This window comes from Theropithecus gelada, chromosome 15 (genome assembly GCF_003255815.1).
Source record: "Theropithecus gelada isolate Dixy chromosome 15, Tgel_1.0, whole genome shotgun sequence".
In the NCBI taxonomy this organism is placed as follows: domain Eukaryota; kingdom Metazoa; phylum Chordata; class Mammalia; order Primates; family Cercopithecidae; genus Theropithecus; species Theropithecus gelada.
The window spans coordinates 16,195,147-16,211,821 of NC_037683.1; the positions used below are offsets into that span (position 1 = coordinate 16,195,147).

At 41.6% G+C, this 16,675-nt stretch overlaps 1 protein-coding gene across 4 annotated transcripts; it reads left to right on the plus strand.

Annotated features, from left to right (window-relative positions):
* The first annotated feature begins 2,778 nt into the window (after window positions 1–2,778).
* ZBTB26 (zinc finger and BTB domain containing 26) lies at window positions 2,779–16,320 on the plus strand. 4 transcript variants are annotated; one of them, XM_025360596.1, is made up of 3 exons: window positions 2,862–2,927; window positions 12,086–12,227; window positions 14,405–16,303. In XM_025360596.1, the coding sequence occupies exon 3, from the start codon at window positions 14,415–14,417 to the stop codon at window positions 15,738–15,740; it is 1,326 nt and encodes a 441-aa protein (XP_025216381.1). In that variant the 5' UTR covers window positions 2,862–2,927; window positions 12,086–12,227; window positions 14,405–14,414; the 3' UTR covers window positions 15,741–16,303. The 4 variants fall into 4 exon arrangements, with proteins under 4 accessions (XP_025216377.1, XP_025216378.1, XP_025216381.1 ...); XM_025360592.1 differs by lacking the exon at window positions 12,086–12,227 and having other exon boundaries at window positions 2,779–2,931; window positions 14,405–16,320; XM_025360593.1 differs by lacking the exon at window positions 12,086–12,227 and having other exon boundaries at window positions 2,813–2,927; window positions 14,405–16,320.
* Window positions 16,321–16,675: the final 355 nt, after the last annotated feature.

The window sequence follows — 16,675 nt, forward strand, 5'->3', positions numbered from 1 at the left end:
GAGGGGAGGGGGAGGGAGGGTCGGGTCAGGTCAAGTGTGGTGTTGCACACGTGTAGTCCCAGCTACTTTGGGAGGCTGAGGCGAGAGGACCACTTGAGCTCAGGAGTTCAAGGCTTCAATGAGCTATGATTGTGCCACTACAATCCAGCCTGGGTGACACAGTGAGACCCTGTCTCTAAAATTATATTTATTTTTTAAAAAGAAAGGGCAAATTAATTTTTAAAATACACACACAATCCACATGATCCAACTAAATACTATCTACAAGAGAATCACTTGACATCCAAAGACACAAATAGCTTGAAAATGAAAGGTTAGAAAAAGAGCCAGGTACAGTGGCTCACACATGCAGTCCCAGTACTTAGGGAGAACAAAGATAACTTGAGGCCAGGAGTTCAAGACCAGCCTAAGGAACATAGCAAGGCCTGGTCTCTACAAAAAAAAAAAAAAAAAAAATTTCAATAATTTAAGGAAAAAGGGCTGGACGCAGTGGCTCACATCTGTAATCCCAGCACTTTGGGAGGCCGAGGTGGGCAGATCACAAGGTCAGGAGTTTGAGACCAGCCTGGCCAATATGGTGAAACCCCATCTCTACTAAAACCACAAAAATTAACTGGGCATGGTGGCGTGCACCTGTAATCCCAGCTACTCGGGACGCTGAGGCAGGAGAATCGCTTGAACCCAGGAAGTGGAGGTTGCAGTGAGCCGAGACTGCACCACTGCACTTCAGCCTGGGCGACAGAGCAAGACTCTGTCTCAGAAAATAATAATAATTTACAAAAAGTAGCCAGGCGTGGTGGCAGGCGCCTGTAATCTCAGCTACTCCGGAGCTGAGGCAGGAGAATCACTTGAACCCGGGAGGCGAAGGTGGCAGTGAGCTGAAATGGCACCACTGCATTCCAGCCTGGGTGACACAGTGAGACTCCCTCTCAAATAATAATAATAATTTAATGAAAAAAGATATAACATGCAAATAGTTACTGAAAAAGAACTGATGTAGTTATACTACGATTAGACAAAATATTTTAAAATTTAAAAATGTTATAGGAGATAAAGACATCATATATTAATAAAAATCTCATTACAACAAGATTATATAAAAATTGTACGCATTTACCTAGCTAGGAACAGACTCTCAAAATACATGAAGCAAAAATGGACAGAATTAAAAGAATAAACAGTTCTACAATAATAGTGGGAGACTACAATACCCCATTTTCAATAATGGGGAGAAGAATCAGATAGAAGATAAGTGAGGAAATAGAGAACTAAATGTCATAATAAACCAGCTATACTTAAAAGACATATACAGAACATTCCACCCAGCAAGAGCAGAATACACATTCTTCTCTAAAGTACATGAGGAATTCACCAGACTGTATGCCACAATTCAAGTTTCAGAATATTTTACAAGATAGCTATCATACAAAGCATCTTCTCGGACCACACAGATGAAGTTAGAAATTAATAACAGAAGGATAACTGGAAAGGTCACAAATATCTGAAAGTTAAACAACACTCTTAACCACTGGGTCAAAGAAGAAATCAAGGTCGGGCACGGTGGCTCACACCTGTAATACCAGCACTTTGGGAGGCCAAGGCGGGTGGATCACCTGAGGTCGGGAGTTGGAGACCAGCCTGAACAACATGGAGAAACCCCGTCTCCATATCTCTAAATATAAAATTAGCCCGGCGTGGTGGCGCATGCCTGTAATCCCAGCTACTTGGGAGGCGAGAGCAGGAGAATCGCTTGAACCCAGGAGGCGGAGGTTGCGGTGAGCCGAGATCACACCATTGCACTCCAGCCTGGGCAACAAGAGCAAAACCCCATCTCAAAAAACAAAAACAAAAACAAAAGAAATCAAAAGGGACATTCGAAAATACATAGAAATGAATGAAAATAAAACAACATACAAAACTTATGAGCTGTAGTGAAAGCAGTGATCAAAGGGAAATTTATAGTTGTAAATAACTACATTAAAAAGAGGGAAAGGCTGGGAGCAGTGGCTTACACATGTAATCTCAGCACTTTGGGAGGCTGAGGAGGGCGGATCACTTGAACTCCAGAGTTCAAGACCATCGAGCTTTATACACTTTATAAATGATTAAAGTAATAAACATTACGCATCTTTTACCACAATAAAAAGCCTCTCACCACCACCAAAAACGAAAAGAATGGGCAGAAACTAGTAAACTGGATTGGCAAGGAAAAGAACTCTAGAAGGATCCTCAAGTTTTCCGGTCTGGATAGGAGATGAGATGAACTGGAGATTCACATCAGAACAATCAATTGGAGATCTCGTCCATGTAGCTGGCTGGGTTGTGAATGGTCAGCATGAAGTAGGTAACGGAAGCCATGGGAATGCAAGAGATTGCCCTCGGAAGAACCCCCAGGCAAGATCCCTGAAAAACATCCAGAAGTGAGGGGACAGCGTTCTGCTCCTCGGGCTCGCGAGCGACGAGTCTACACCCCTAGGCGAGAAGGACTTACCAAAGTTTAAGTACAGAGGAGCCCCTCAGGCCCAAGGAGGCAGCGGAGCGTCTAGGCCCAGCTGCAGAAGAGCCGCTGAGACGGGGGTCCCGGGCAGCAGGTCCCCGCGAGGAGCACAGGGCCTGAGCCGCAGACGCTAACTGGCTACCGCACCTCGAGGTAGTAGGCAGTGAAGCTAGCGCCGAGAGTACGGCGCCCTGCGTCTGCGCCCCGCCCACAACGCAGAAATTCCCTCTCGGGGCCCCGTTGTCCTCCGAGCCTTCCGATTGGCGGAGAGGACCATGGGACCTGGAAGTTGTCTTTGTCCGGCCAGGGCTGCCCTTCCGGTTCCGTTGGGTCCCCCTTTGGCTCGGGTTCCCTGCCCCTCCCCCTTCCCGGAGCCCCGAGGGGCCGGAGCTCCTGGCGGTGCCGGATCCTGACGGCGGCCTTCCCCCGGGTCTGTAAGTGCGGAGACGGCCGGAGCGCCGGGCTGGGGTGCGGGGTCTCTCAAAATGGAACCCCCCTGGGGCCCTGGATCAGCCGGGACCTGCACTAGGATGGGAGCCGAGAGGCTGGCCTAGGCCCCTGGGGACTTGAGGAGCCCTTGGCCCGGCCCACGCTGCGCCCCGCCCCTTTCCCTTTCCTGTGACTGGAGTGGGGAGCCTGAGGATGCCCCTGGGACCGCCTCCTAGGACCCCAGCTGAGGGCCCAGCAGTTGGCTTGGGGGCCTGACTCTGGCATCTTACAAGAAGTACCAGAGTTGTGAGACCCTAATAAAACGAGCCTCAGGAGCCAGCTGAAGCCCAGGCATTCAGTGCCAGTACTTGAGAGTCGCTGTGAGTGCTAGGTTACCCTTTTGCTGGGGTTTTCCCCTATTTGGCCACTGGCCGCAGCACCTTTTATATTACTGGCGCTATGCCAGACACTGGAGATTCGCAAGATATTGTTCCAGTTTTCAGGATTAAGTTTGGGAGCCAGATCTGAATAAATAAGTACTCCTATGTGTGTGTATATATATATGTATGTATCAGTCACATATGTGTTAATTGCTCAAGGGACGGTTGCTGAGAAGGCTTTAGAAAGAAAGTGATGTCTGAATTGTACTTGGAGAGAGTAAAGTGCTGAAGAGTTTTTCAGGGAAAACAGCTGCAATACTGTGGAGAAATGAGCATAACTTGTGTGGGAAGAGGAGGAAATGGGGGGATTCCTATGCACAGAATGAATATGAGAATGGGAAAGTCGACTGAGGTCCAGATGGTGAATGGTGTAATCCTAAAGGAGATGGGTAGTTTTTTGAAGAGTTCTGAACAGAAGATTGATATGGTCAGATTTGCATTGCAGGAAATCATTTTGTTCTGTAGAAAGCCCATAGAGAAGGGACTTTCTATTAACTGCATTTAGACTCTTTAGCTAAAACCTAGGAACTCTTATTGGAGATTCTTTTGAAGGGGCAATGGGATCAGCCTAGTGAGAGGCAAAGAATTCCTGAAATACAGTTAAAATGGTGTCATTGGTAAGAAGACAAGTATACTAGAGATGATTATGTCAAGACTCCATAATTAACTGAATGCTGAAGAAGCGAGAGGGACCAAATCTAATTCTTAGGTTTTAGACCTCTGAGCTGAAGGATGGTGATGCCATTATCAGAAATAAAGCCATGAGCTTAGTGTAGATTATGAATTCATTTTTTGGACATGTTGAATTAAAGGTCTAATGCGATAGACACGTAGAGCTGTCCAGCATAGAGTTGGAAATGCAAATCTTTAGCTCAGCCTAACCATTGTAGCTAGAGGTAAAAGTTTGAGTTATCAGCATAGAAGTGGAAGCCATGGGAATAGCTGGCATCAGGAAGAGAATTTTGAAAAAGAAGGAAATTTGGGGGGGGGGGTAATGCTTACATTTATGAAGCAGAAAGAGGAATTGGAGCTAGTAGTAGTAAGCAGAGTAGCAGAAACAGAGGTAGGGTTACAGCAAGCAAGAAGGCCCAGAAATCAAGAGAAGGGAATTTTGAGGAGAGACCACTGGATCAATTCATGCAGAGCTTCTGGAGACTTGGGGGAGGGGAGAGTATTTCATTTCTTTATGAAGAGGTCATTAGTGACCTTTTAAAAAGCAATTTAGTGCAGTGATGAGGTGGTACTCTATGAAATATTAGGCAGCTCAGTTGGTTTGGTGTTAAATGGGAATAAGAATAGGACATCTATAAAGGATTTCACAAAGAAAATTGACAGGCTTTATTTGTATATCTAACACATGCTTATAGGGTACATACCAGACACTGTTCTAAGCTCTTTAAAAATTAAATCATTTATTTTCCATAACAACCGTATGAAATAAGTTCCTGTTGATAGGTGGGAACATTGAAGCAGAGTGGTTCGAGGTTACACAGAAAGTAGTTGAGCAGGGTTTTGATCCTAGGAAATAGGGCTCCAGAGTCCATGGTTTTACCCACTGCTCTATGCAGTGACTGAATATAGGAGCCAAAGGAGTGGGAAAAATTTAAGCAAAGAGAGGCTCATTGATAAGAATGGAGAGGCTTGGAAGGAGACCCAGGTTGAGAAGAAGGTAAGTAAAGGATTTATGTTTGATACGTTTTTTTTATTTCTTTCTTCCTAAGTCTGTTTCTACTCTCTGCCAATTTAGGTTAATTTCTTCCACTCTCATGCTTTCATTTATCATTTACCATCTGTAATCAGATCTTTTCTTCATATTCAGCCAGCTCATGGATCCTCACCTTGATGTCATGCAGGCTCCTCTGGCTCAAGACCAGACTCATGATCATGCCCTCCAATATTCCCTGCTTTACTGAATGACACTCAGAGATATCCAGTTACTCAAACCAAATATCTTGGAGTCATCTTGACCCTTTCCCCACATTGGTCACCAAGCCCATCAGTTCTTTGTTTGAAAAGTCTCTCAAATCTGTTTCCCCTCTCCATCCATATTATTGTTGTCTCTCTTCAGGCCCATGTCATTCTGTCTTGATCTGTTAGAGTAATCACATACTAAAATGCTTCCTTGTCTCTACGTTTACTGTTCTTCAAGCCATTCTCCATAAAAAAATTTTTTGGCTTATTGAAGTTTAGACAGTGCACGAGTGTAGGCTTCATGCATTTCAAGTGATAGGGAAGAAGCCCAGAACAGGTATTTCTGAGTACCTTGAATTGAGATTTAGTTTGGTTAAGTTTGGCCGTGGGGATTGGGATTTAGGGATTGTTAACATAGAGAGGTAATAAAACATTGAGAAACAGAAGACAGGCTTTTTGAAAAAACATAGCAAAAAATTGGAGACTTAGCTTTGAAAGAGATACTTATCCTTATACAATTTAGTGAAGCCTCAAAGAACAGACCAGCAAAACAATGGTGGAAAACAGATCAATAGTTAAGTAATTTGCCCACTTCCACATAACAGTTTTAAAAGAAGAACTAGTCCGGGTGCCGTATCTCACACCTGTAATCCCAGCACTTTGGGAGGTGGGAGGCTGAAGCATGAGAATCGCTTGAACCTGGGAGGCCAAGGTTGCGGTGAGCCGAGATCGCACCACTGCACTCCAGCCTGGGCAACAGAACGAGACTTGGGCTCAAAAAATTTTTAAAAAAATCAAAAGAATTAAATCTGTATTCATCAACATAAATTGCTCTCAGAAACAATAAGTGAAAGAAGTTGCAAAACAATATGTTTAGTTTATGTATAAGAAACTTAATTACGTTATACTTTCTGTGGCTAGACATATAGAAGTATTGTTTTTAAAATGCCAGGAGGAGCCGGGCACAGTGGCTCATGCCTATAATCTCAGCACATTGGGAGGCCAAGGCGGGTGGATCACTTGAGGTCAGGAGTTCAAGACCAGCCTGGCCAACATGGTGAAACCCCATCTCTACTAAAAATGCAAAAATTAGCCGGGCTTGGTGGTGCGTGCCTGTAATCCCAGCTACTCAGGAGGCTGAGGCAGGAGAATTGCTTGAACTCGGGAGGTGGAGGTTGCAGTGAGCCAAGATTGCACCACTGCACTCCAGCCTGGGCAACACAACAAGACTCCGTTTCAAAAAATAATAAATAAATATATAAATAAATAAACAAAATACAGGGAGGGAGAGTCAGGAAGGATCAAACTTAAACTGAATGCTGAGTGGTAGGCAGTTGAGAAGTAATTACATCTAAAATCTTCAAAAATTTTTCAAGAAGAATATATTCTGTATATATTACTTAAGAGTTGAAACAAAAGCTTGAGAACTTGGAGAGTATTGTGTCATGAAAGTTACCTAAAAGAAGAACAAGATTAAGGTTTATAGAGAGAAAGGCTGTAGTATAATAAAGCCTCTTTAGAAAAAGAACATATGTCAATGAGGGACAAAGATTTCCAAGTAGTTGTGAGTGGTAAGTTGAAAGATAAGGGCACTTTTATGAGACAAGTGAGGAAGCAAACTGATACATAGCTTAGGAATTTATTGTACAGATAGAAAAATTTTACTTGCCGGTAGTCATTAGAAGCATTTGAGAAAAGAAACTATTTTCTCACTGCCTATAGTATAGCAATGAACATTGTCCTACCTGGAATATTCAGTAATTAGTCCTTTTTTACTATTCCCATTTGAACAAAGGGAAAATTTCAAATTAGTTATCATTGTGGAAGGATTGTATAAATATAAGTGAAAAGGAAGTGAGAATATTCCCGTTACACTGATGTTTGAGAAATATCATTCAAAACTTGCTAATAGAAACTCAACAGTATTCAGATTTAATCTCAGTAACCGAGGCAATAGATAATAAAGACCTGAACTATGGCAGTGATGTAAGAAGAGGAGTGAGGAGTTAGTGATCAGTCTGAGGAAAGAATCAACAAAATATGATGACTGTGTCTCTAATCTACCTGATCAGTTCTTTACTTTCCTTCAGTTACAAGAAGCTTGACTATAATCTAGAATTATGTGAGTGATTTTTATTACTATTTTGAGTAATTACTGCTATAGTTAGATGTTACCTACAGTTGGGGATTGTGAAATCAAATATATTCATAATATTTATTTTTTGCTTTATTTGCAAATGGCATTAAGTTTCAGTCCACAAAAATAAATACACAAAAGATGGAAAATAATATAAAGTAAAATAGATGAGAAAGGTATAATAAGAATAAGGGCATAACATGCAATCAGGAATATGACTAATACATATATGCTTGCCATTTAAGTCTTCTAATTTCATGCAAATTTGGCTTGAAGTCACAACTTTTGTTTTTAAACATAAACCTTTTTTTGAAGCATAACCAAAACAAAAATATACAAGTCATAAGTGTGCAGCTCAGTGAATTTTCTTGGCCTGTATTTATGATACCGAATGTAAGGAAGGAAATCTGAGAGTTACACAATTAATATTATCCTTGAGATAAAACCATACCAGCCAGGCACGGTGGCTCACGCCTGTAATCCCAGCACTTTGGGAAGCCGAGGCAGACAGATAGACCACCAGAGGTCAGGAGTTGAAGACCAGCCTGGCCAACATGGTGAAACTCTGTCTCTACTAAAAATACAAAAATTAGGCCTGGCACAGTGGCTCATGCCTGTAATTCCACCACTTTGGGAGGCTGAAGTGGGCAGATTACCCGGGTCGGGAGTTCAAGACCAGCTTGACCAACATGAAGAAACCCCATCTCTACTAAAAATACAAAATTAGCTGGGCGTGGTGGCACATGCCTGTAATCGCAGCTACTGGGGAGGCTGAGGCAGGAGAATAGTTTGAATCCAGGAGGCGGAGGTTGTGGCAAGCCCATTGTGCTTTGGCCTGGGTGACAAGAGCGAAACTCTGTCTCAAAAAAAAAAAAAAATTGGCATGGTGGCAGGCACCTGTAATCCCGGCTACTCAGGAAGCTGAGGCAGGAGAATCGCTCGAACCCAGGAGGCAGAGGTTGCAGCAAGCTGAGATCACGCCATTGCACTCTAGCCTGGGCAACAAGAGCGAAACTCCATCTCAAAAAAAAGAAAAAAAAAAACTGTACCTAGGTTAGTAGTTTCATACCTGGATTTTGGCATCATGCAGCGTATACACAAGTACCAGATCTAACACTTAACATTTTCAACCTCTGTTAGGGTTTACAAATTATTTATGTTTTCTAAACTTAGTTTCCTCATATACAAAATCTGGGATAATGGTAATACCTACCTGTAGAAATTGTCACGATTAAATGGGTCAATTTATTTATTTATTTTTTTATTTTTATCTTTTTTTTTTTGAGACGGAGTCTCGCTCTGTCGCCTGGGCTGGAGTGCAGTGGCCAGATCTCAGCTCACTGCAAGCTCCGCCTCCTGGGTTTACGCCATTCTCCTGCCTCAGCCTGGGAAGTAGCTGGGACTACAGGCACCCGCCACCTCGCCTGGCTAGCTTTTTGTATTTTTTAGTAGAGACGGGGTTTCACCGTGTTAGCCAGGATGGTCTCGATCTCCTGACCTCGTGATCCGCCCGTCTCGGCCTCCCAAAGTGCTGGCATTACAGGCTTGAGCCACCGCGCCCGGCCTATTTATTTATTTATTGAGATAGGATCTGGCTCTGTCACCCACACTGGAGTGCAGTGGCATGATCATGGCTCACTGCAACCTCTGCCTCCTGGGCTCAAGCCATCCTCCCACTTCAGCCTCCCAAGAAGCTGGGACTACAGGCACACACCACCATGCCCAGCTAATTTTTGTAATTTTTGTAGAGATGGGGTTTCACCATGTTGGTCAGGCTGGTCTCGAACTCCTGAGCTCAAGCAGTATGCCCACTTCAGCCTCCTAAAGTGCTGGAATACAGGCATGAGCCACTGTGCTCAGCCTAAATGGGTCAATTTAGGTATAACATCTATACCTGAAATGTAGCAAGGAAGATTAGGTATCATTTCTCTTATTTTTAAATAAAATTAAGACAGTTCATAAGAAATTTTTTTTAACTATTAAAAAAATTTTTTTTAAATATTTAAAACAGGCTCATGCCTGTAATCCTAGCACTTTGGGAGGCCTTGTGGGAAGACTGCTTGAACCCAGGAGTTTTAGTTTACAGTGAGATTTGATTATGCCACTACACTCCAGCCTAGGCAACACAGCAAGACCATGTCTCTACAAAAAATAAAAACATTAGCCAGGTGTGGTGGTGTGCACCTGTAGTCCTGGCTACTCAGGAGGCTGAGGCAGGACGATTGTTTGAGCCTTGGTGCCAAGACAGCAGTGAGCTATGATTACGCCACTGCACTCTAGCCTAGGTGACAGATGACAGAGTGAGACCTTGTCTCAAAAAAAAAAGATAAAATTTGGTTTTATATTGCCAAAACTATTTTGGAAACAAACCCTAGAAAGAAAGCTCTCCCTAGTCACTCAAAAGAAGATATCACGGTAATGAAGAGCATCTGTATCATAGACTAGTAATAATTTCATGGGGGAACATTAAGAACTCATTATTATTCTGTTTTTTGTTAAATGAGCTGTATAAAGTATAACAAACCATTGGTCCTTACCCTCAAATAACTAACAGTCTATTGGAAAGAGAAAGTAGTGAAAGGAAACAATTAAGGGATAAGATGTGAGGCCTGGAAATAATTTATCAAAGAGAGACAATAGAGTGGGCTGACACATCCTAGGGAAAATGTCCTTTAAAAAAACAATAAATTTTGCTCACATTCTTAGACTACAGCAGACAGATCAAAGCAAACACTTCCCTGAACTATCCAGTTGGCTGCTCTTCTTGATAATTTTCTTGAGAACTGATGGATAGTAAGCATAGTCATGCATCACTTAATGTGATGTGTTTTGAGAAATGCGTCGTTAGGTGATTTCATCATTTTGTGAACATCATGGAGTATACTTAATGCAAACCTAGATGGTATAGCCTACTACACACCTAGGTTGTATGATACAGCCTGTTGCCCCTTGGTTATAAACCTGTACCACATGTTACTATACTGAATACTGTAGGCAACTGTAACACAATAGTAAGTGTTTGTGTATCTAAATATAGAAAAGGTACAGTAAAAATATGGTATTACAGTCTATGGGACCATCATTGTATATGCAGTTCATTGTTGAACAAAACACTGTCATATGACACATGACAGCTGCTCATCTTTAGAGCAAGGAACAATTGTCTCTGAGGATACCTGTCTAAAGCATTGTGAGTACTGTCATAATATAGGTAGAAGCAATGAATGCTTATTTTGGGGTGTGAGGAGGAAAATACTGATCTGAGGGTTTCATAGGCACCTTCAAAACCAGCTAAATGCTAAAATAGAATGCCACTTTTGTTTGGCTGCTTGAAACAGTCATTTTTACAACTCTGGTTACAAATTGGAACATTCACCACTCCAAATCCAAAATGAATATTTTAAGCCACTGCAGTTGCTAAAAGGGACCAATGATAATACTTTTGCTGCTTTAAGTTACTGACATTTTCCTTGTATATCTTCTAGATTTTCCCTTCATAGTTAATACTGAGTTTCTTTTCTCTGATGTTTCATTTGCTTGTCTACATCGCTCCTCTCTCAATGCAGTTTTTGTATTTATTGTGATTATTATCGGTACATTCAAAATGTCATACAAGGGGAAAGCTTATGCTTTGTTTATATTTTTATTAATATACTTATTATTATACTGGTGCCACACCAGTTCCCCTCCTAAATTTCACCTCTTTTTTTTTTTTTCTTTTTTTTTGAGACGGAGTCTTGCTCTGTCACCTAGGCTGGAGTGCAGTGGCACAATCTTGGCTCACTGCAACCACCACCTCCCAGGTTCAAACAATTATCCTGCCTCAGCCTCCCGAGTAGCTGAAACTACAGGCGCCTGCCACCATGCCTGGGTAATTTTTTATATTTTTAATAGAGATGGGGTTTCACCGTGTTAGCCAGGATGGTCTCGATCTCCTGACGTCGTGATCTGCCCACCTTGGCCTCCCAAAGTGCTGGGGTTACAGGTGTGAGTCACTGTCACCTCACTTTCAATGCCATTCTCATTCAAATGAACTCCTAAGTTTAGAACCTTTACACATTCCTTTTATTCATTCTCTATATCCGGTCAGTTACCAAGTGCTTTGAAATATCTTTTGTTATTTTTCCTTTCTTCTTCTTCCAATTTTTCTTTCTTTCTAGGCCATCATGGCCTCAGACCTGTAATGCTTCTGCAGACACTAAGCTGGTTTTCCTAACAACAGTTCTTCCTTACCACTGTCAGACTAATCTGAGAGATTCAACTAATGCAAACTGAGCACTTGCTGTGTGTTTAGTGCAATATTAGGTGATAGGAATAGACACTGATTTGAACAGAAGAGGGTTTGGCCAGTAATGGGACAAGCAATGTAGCTGCAATAAGTATAATATAATTCAAAGCAAAAGGAAAGAATATTTTGTCTTAGAAGATGCAGGTTCCCAGCATTAGATGGAGATGCTTTCCCTTAATACCATGAAACTTGGAGTTTGGATGGGAAGGAATAAGTATTTGATAAAGTGTGTTGACTGTTACAATAGAAGTATGCAATGGGCCCAGTAGAGACAATTGTACTGTATTAAACGGTCGGGGAAGGGCCTCTCAGAGAAAATAAAGGAGTCAGAATTGTTTAGAAAGTGGTGTTTTTGTTTGTTTGTTTTGTTTTGTTTTGTTTAGACAGAGCCTCACTCTGTCTCCCAGGCTGGAGTGCAATGGCGCAATCTTGGCTCACTGCAACCTCTGCCTCCCAGGTTCAAGTGATTCTCCAGCCTTAGCCTCCTGAGAAGCTGGAACTACAGACACGTGCCACCACACCTGGGTAATTTTTGTATTTTTCGTACAGACAGGGTTTCAGTGTGTTGGCCAGGCTAGTCTCGAACTCCTGGCCTCGTGATCCACCCACCTCAGCCTCCCAAAGTACTGGGATAACAGGCATGAGCCACCAAGCCCAGCTTGTTTTTTTTGTTTTGTTTTTAAATGGAGTTTTGCTCTTGTTGCCCAGGCTGGAGTGCAATGGTACAATTTGGGTCACTGCAACCTCTGCCTCCCGGGTTCAAGTGATTCTCCTGCCTCAAATTCCCGAATAGCTGGGATTACAGGCATGTGCCACTACGCCCAGCTAATTTTGTATTTTTAGTAGAGACGGGGTTTCTCCAGGTTGGTCAGGCTGGTCTCGAACTCCCGACCTCAGGTGATCCACCTGCCTTGGCCACCAGAAGTGCTGGGATTACAGGCATGAGCCACCATGCCTGGCCTAGAAAGTAGTGTTTTAAACTAAGGAAACAAGTATCATTAGATCTGGAGCCAAGAGAGTGATGTTATGTATCAGGCACTAAGGAATAAGAATAAAACCTAGACTCTGCCATCAGGAGCTGATATTCATTGTTACAGAAGTTAAGATTATAAAGATTGAACTTTGGGGTCCAGATGTGGCCAGGAGAAGCTGGTTGTCTCATCTGACTCTGAACTAAGGTGGTTGATTAATACGTAAAATTCAGTGAATTTCTTGATGCACTGAGATTATAGAGCTATATCTCAAAGACAGACCTAACATATCTACCAATCTCATAGAAGACTGGTGTGTGTGTGTGTGTGTGTGTGTGTGTGTGTGTGTGTGTATAAAGAATGTCACTTCATTATGTCATTAGTTTATAGTGACTGGTGGACTAGAATTAGCGTGTTGGCATGGCAAATTTATCTTTTCCCTTGAGAGAGACAAATGGGAAGCCAGGTTATGAGAAAATCATTTATGAGAGTATGAAATCAGAATATGGAGACTTTCTCCAAAGGAATTGCTATATAAAGGAATCAGTATGCAGACAGTTTGGGGAAAGATACCTTCTCCATTGTTGAATGGGTTTTTCCAGTGTTTACCTTAATTATGATTGGGTTTGGTTAATCAGTTTGTATTCAAGAGGTTAGTCTTCATCCAGGAGATAATGGGAAGTCACTGAAGGACTTTAGGCAGGGGTGGGGTATAATCAGATCTCTGTTTTTGAAAGATGTGGTGGTGTGAAAACTGTATTAGAGGGAACATAAGAAGGAAGCCAAGGCAACATTTATGAATCAGTTCTAGTAGTCCACATAATGAGTAATGATTGATAAATAGGGATAAAGTTTAAAGAACAGAATCTAATAGGGATTGATTTGATCTATGTTACTGCTACTCAGATTCCCACCATATAGCTCATCTGGTTTTTCTGCATCAAGTATTTTATTTTCTATATCAAGAAATGTTCCTTAAAACAGACTTTAGATTTTTCCAGAATGGACAGGATAAAGAACTTTGTCTTTGCCTAAACATTGTCCCATTAGGTCTGTGACTTTCATTTTATTGCAGAAATACTTGTATGGATAAGTTCCTATCAATTTAAACAGAAAAAGGTTTGACCAGGAATTGGGCAAGCAGTGTCAGTGCAGTTGTTTAAAATACAGAGCAAAGAAAAAGAGCAAAGGAACTCGTGTTTGCTGTAGGTTCCCTCTTCTTCAGAGACCAGATTTTACTGAATTATTCCAGAGAGGTGAAAATCTCCATATTAGAGTTCTGAAGTGAGAAAGCAATTTCTCTTGTCTTAGAAGAAGCAGGTTCACCGTTTTATACAAAATAAGATAATTATTTCGTCTTTACTTGTGTGGGTTATGTTTTAGTTTACTTTAGAAACCTGATAGAATTCTCATTTGAGAAGTTAAAAGATACTTTTGGACTAGCCCAAGCACTATTCTTGTATTAAGTATCTTTAAAAGTTGAATGAATGCCAAGCTATTTACACAAATACAAGTCCACTCTTTAGGTGCAATTGGCACTTGATGTTGGTAAGGAGTAATTTTTAACAGCCTTTGAAACCTGTTATAGTGGCTTCTCCTTTCAAGGAAGATTTCATTTGGATACATACAAAACAGATATGACAACACAGATTTGTTTTTGGAAGGTAGATCCAGCTTTCTTAATTGTTTGAATTTCCTTAAATTCAACCTTTTTACATTTCTGTTCTTTAGGTCTGCCAAAATGTCTGAAAGATCAGATCTCCTTCACTTCAAGTTTGAAAATTATGGAGATTCAATGTTACAAAAAATGAACAAATTAAGAGAAGAGAATAAATTTTGTGATGTTACAGTTCTCATAGATGATATTGAGGTACAGGGACATAAAATTGTGTTTGCTGCAGGTTCCCCCTTCTTAAGAGACCAATTTTTACTGAATGATTCCAGAGAGGTGAAAATCTCCATATTACAGAGTTCCGAAGTGGGGAGACAATTGCTCTTATCCTGTTATAGTGGTGTGCTGGAATTCCCTGAGATGGAACTGGTAAATTACTTGACTGCTGCAAGTTTTCTTCAGATGAGCCACATTGTAGAACGGTGCACACAGGCCCTGTGGAAGTTTATAAAGCCAAAACAACCAATGGATAGTAAAGAGGGATGTGAACCACAGAGTGCTTCTCCCCAGTCAAAAGAACAGCAGGGAGATGCCAGAGGCTCCCCAAAGCAGGACTCACCTTGTATTCATCCATCTGAAGACAGTATGGATATGGAGGACAGTGATATTCAGATTGTTAAGGTAGAATCTATTGGGGATGTATCAGAGGTTAGAAGTAAAAAAGATCAGAACCAGTTTATTTCTTCTGAACCCACTGCTTTACATTCATCAGAGCCCCAGCACTCCCTGATAAATTCAACTGTGGAAAACAGAGTAAGTGAAATAGAACAAAACCATCTCCACAATTATGCCCTTTCTTATACAGGCAGTGATAACATCATCATGGCCTCAAAAGATGTCTTTGGCCCTAATATTCGAGGTGTAGACAAAGGCCTACAGTGGCATCACCAATGCCCAAAGTGTACCAGGGTGTTTCGTCACCTGGAGAACTACGCCAACCATTTAAAAATGCACAAACTCTTTATGTGTCTACTCTGCGGCAAGACTTTTACTCAGAAAGGCAACCTTCATCGACACATGCGTGTGCATGCCGGAATTAAACCTTTCCAGTGTAAAATCTGTGGGAAAACCTTTTCTCAGAAGTGTTCCTTACAGGATCATCTTAACCTTCACAGTGGAGATAAGCCCCATAAGTGTAACTATTGTGATATGGTTTTTGCACATAAACCAGTTTTGAGGAAACACCTTAAACAGCTGCATGGCAAAAACAGCTTTGATAATGCCAATGAGAGAAATGTACAAGACCTCACAGTGGATTTTGATTCTTTTGCATGTACAACAGTCACAGACTCTAAAGGGTGTCAGCCACAACCCGATGCAACACAGGTCCTGGATGCAGGTAAACTGGCCCAAGCTGTCCTGAACTTAAGAAATGATAGTACTTGTGTGAATTGAGTAGGGGCTTCATGCTCACAACTCGAGCTGACTGAGAATGTGGCAATAGTCTCAGTCTTTTTAGGAGTGATTTTGCTAGTTTGACTTCTCCAAAGCCTCTGTGTAGGTGGTAGGGAGTGAGTCAAAGCACTAATAGACCAGGCAACGTACCACTTGGAGTGGATTTGCCTTACTTTTGCCCTCTCCCATTTTCTGTTTTGAGTTATTTATCTTGTAAAGTCTGTTTTCCTTTCCCAAGGAATAATTCCTTTTGTCTACCTAACATTGACTTATGTCTTAGACTGACACTGTTTTAGGCTTTTCACTAGGCACATTCCGAAGGTACCAACAAGTTAATAACATCACCTACTCTCCACTAATAGATGCTATGCTAAGAGAAGTGAATAATCTTTCTTTGGTAGAAAATAGGCTGAGATATAAGGCGATATTGCTATTGACCTGAAAATGTGGTAGAACTTCTGGTTGCCTATTGATTATTCCTCCATGTCTGATAAATGAATCTGCTGCCTACCATTTGTACTTGTCTTGGAGCTGGCTATAAAGAAGTATGCTGGTTTGTTATGTACTCTTTTTAACAGTATCATAGCCCAATTTCATCTCATTGAATTGTTCAAATATACTAGAGTATCCTCTCTTGAGGAACACCTGCAGGCAGATAGATAGTTAGGGATGACCATGAGGAGCATAATCAACAGGGATAGAAGTACACTTATACAACAGCACTTACATGGGAGGTTTCTCTCTGGTAGCATGTCCCATAAGTGGCCATATGCTTTTTTATATATATATATATATATATATTTTTTTTTTTTTTTTTTTTTTGAGACAGAGTCTCGCTCTGTCGCCCAGGCTGGAATGCAGTGGTGTGGTCTCGGCTCACTGCAAGCTCCACCTCCCGGGTTCATGCCATTCTCCTGCCTCAGTCTCCTGAGTAG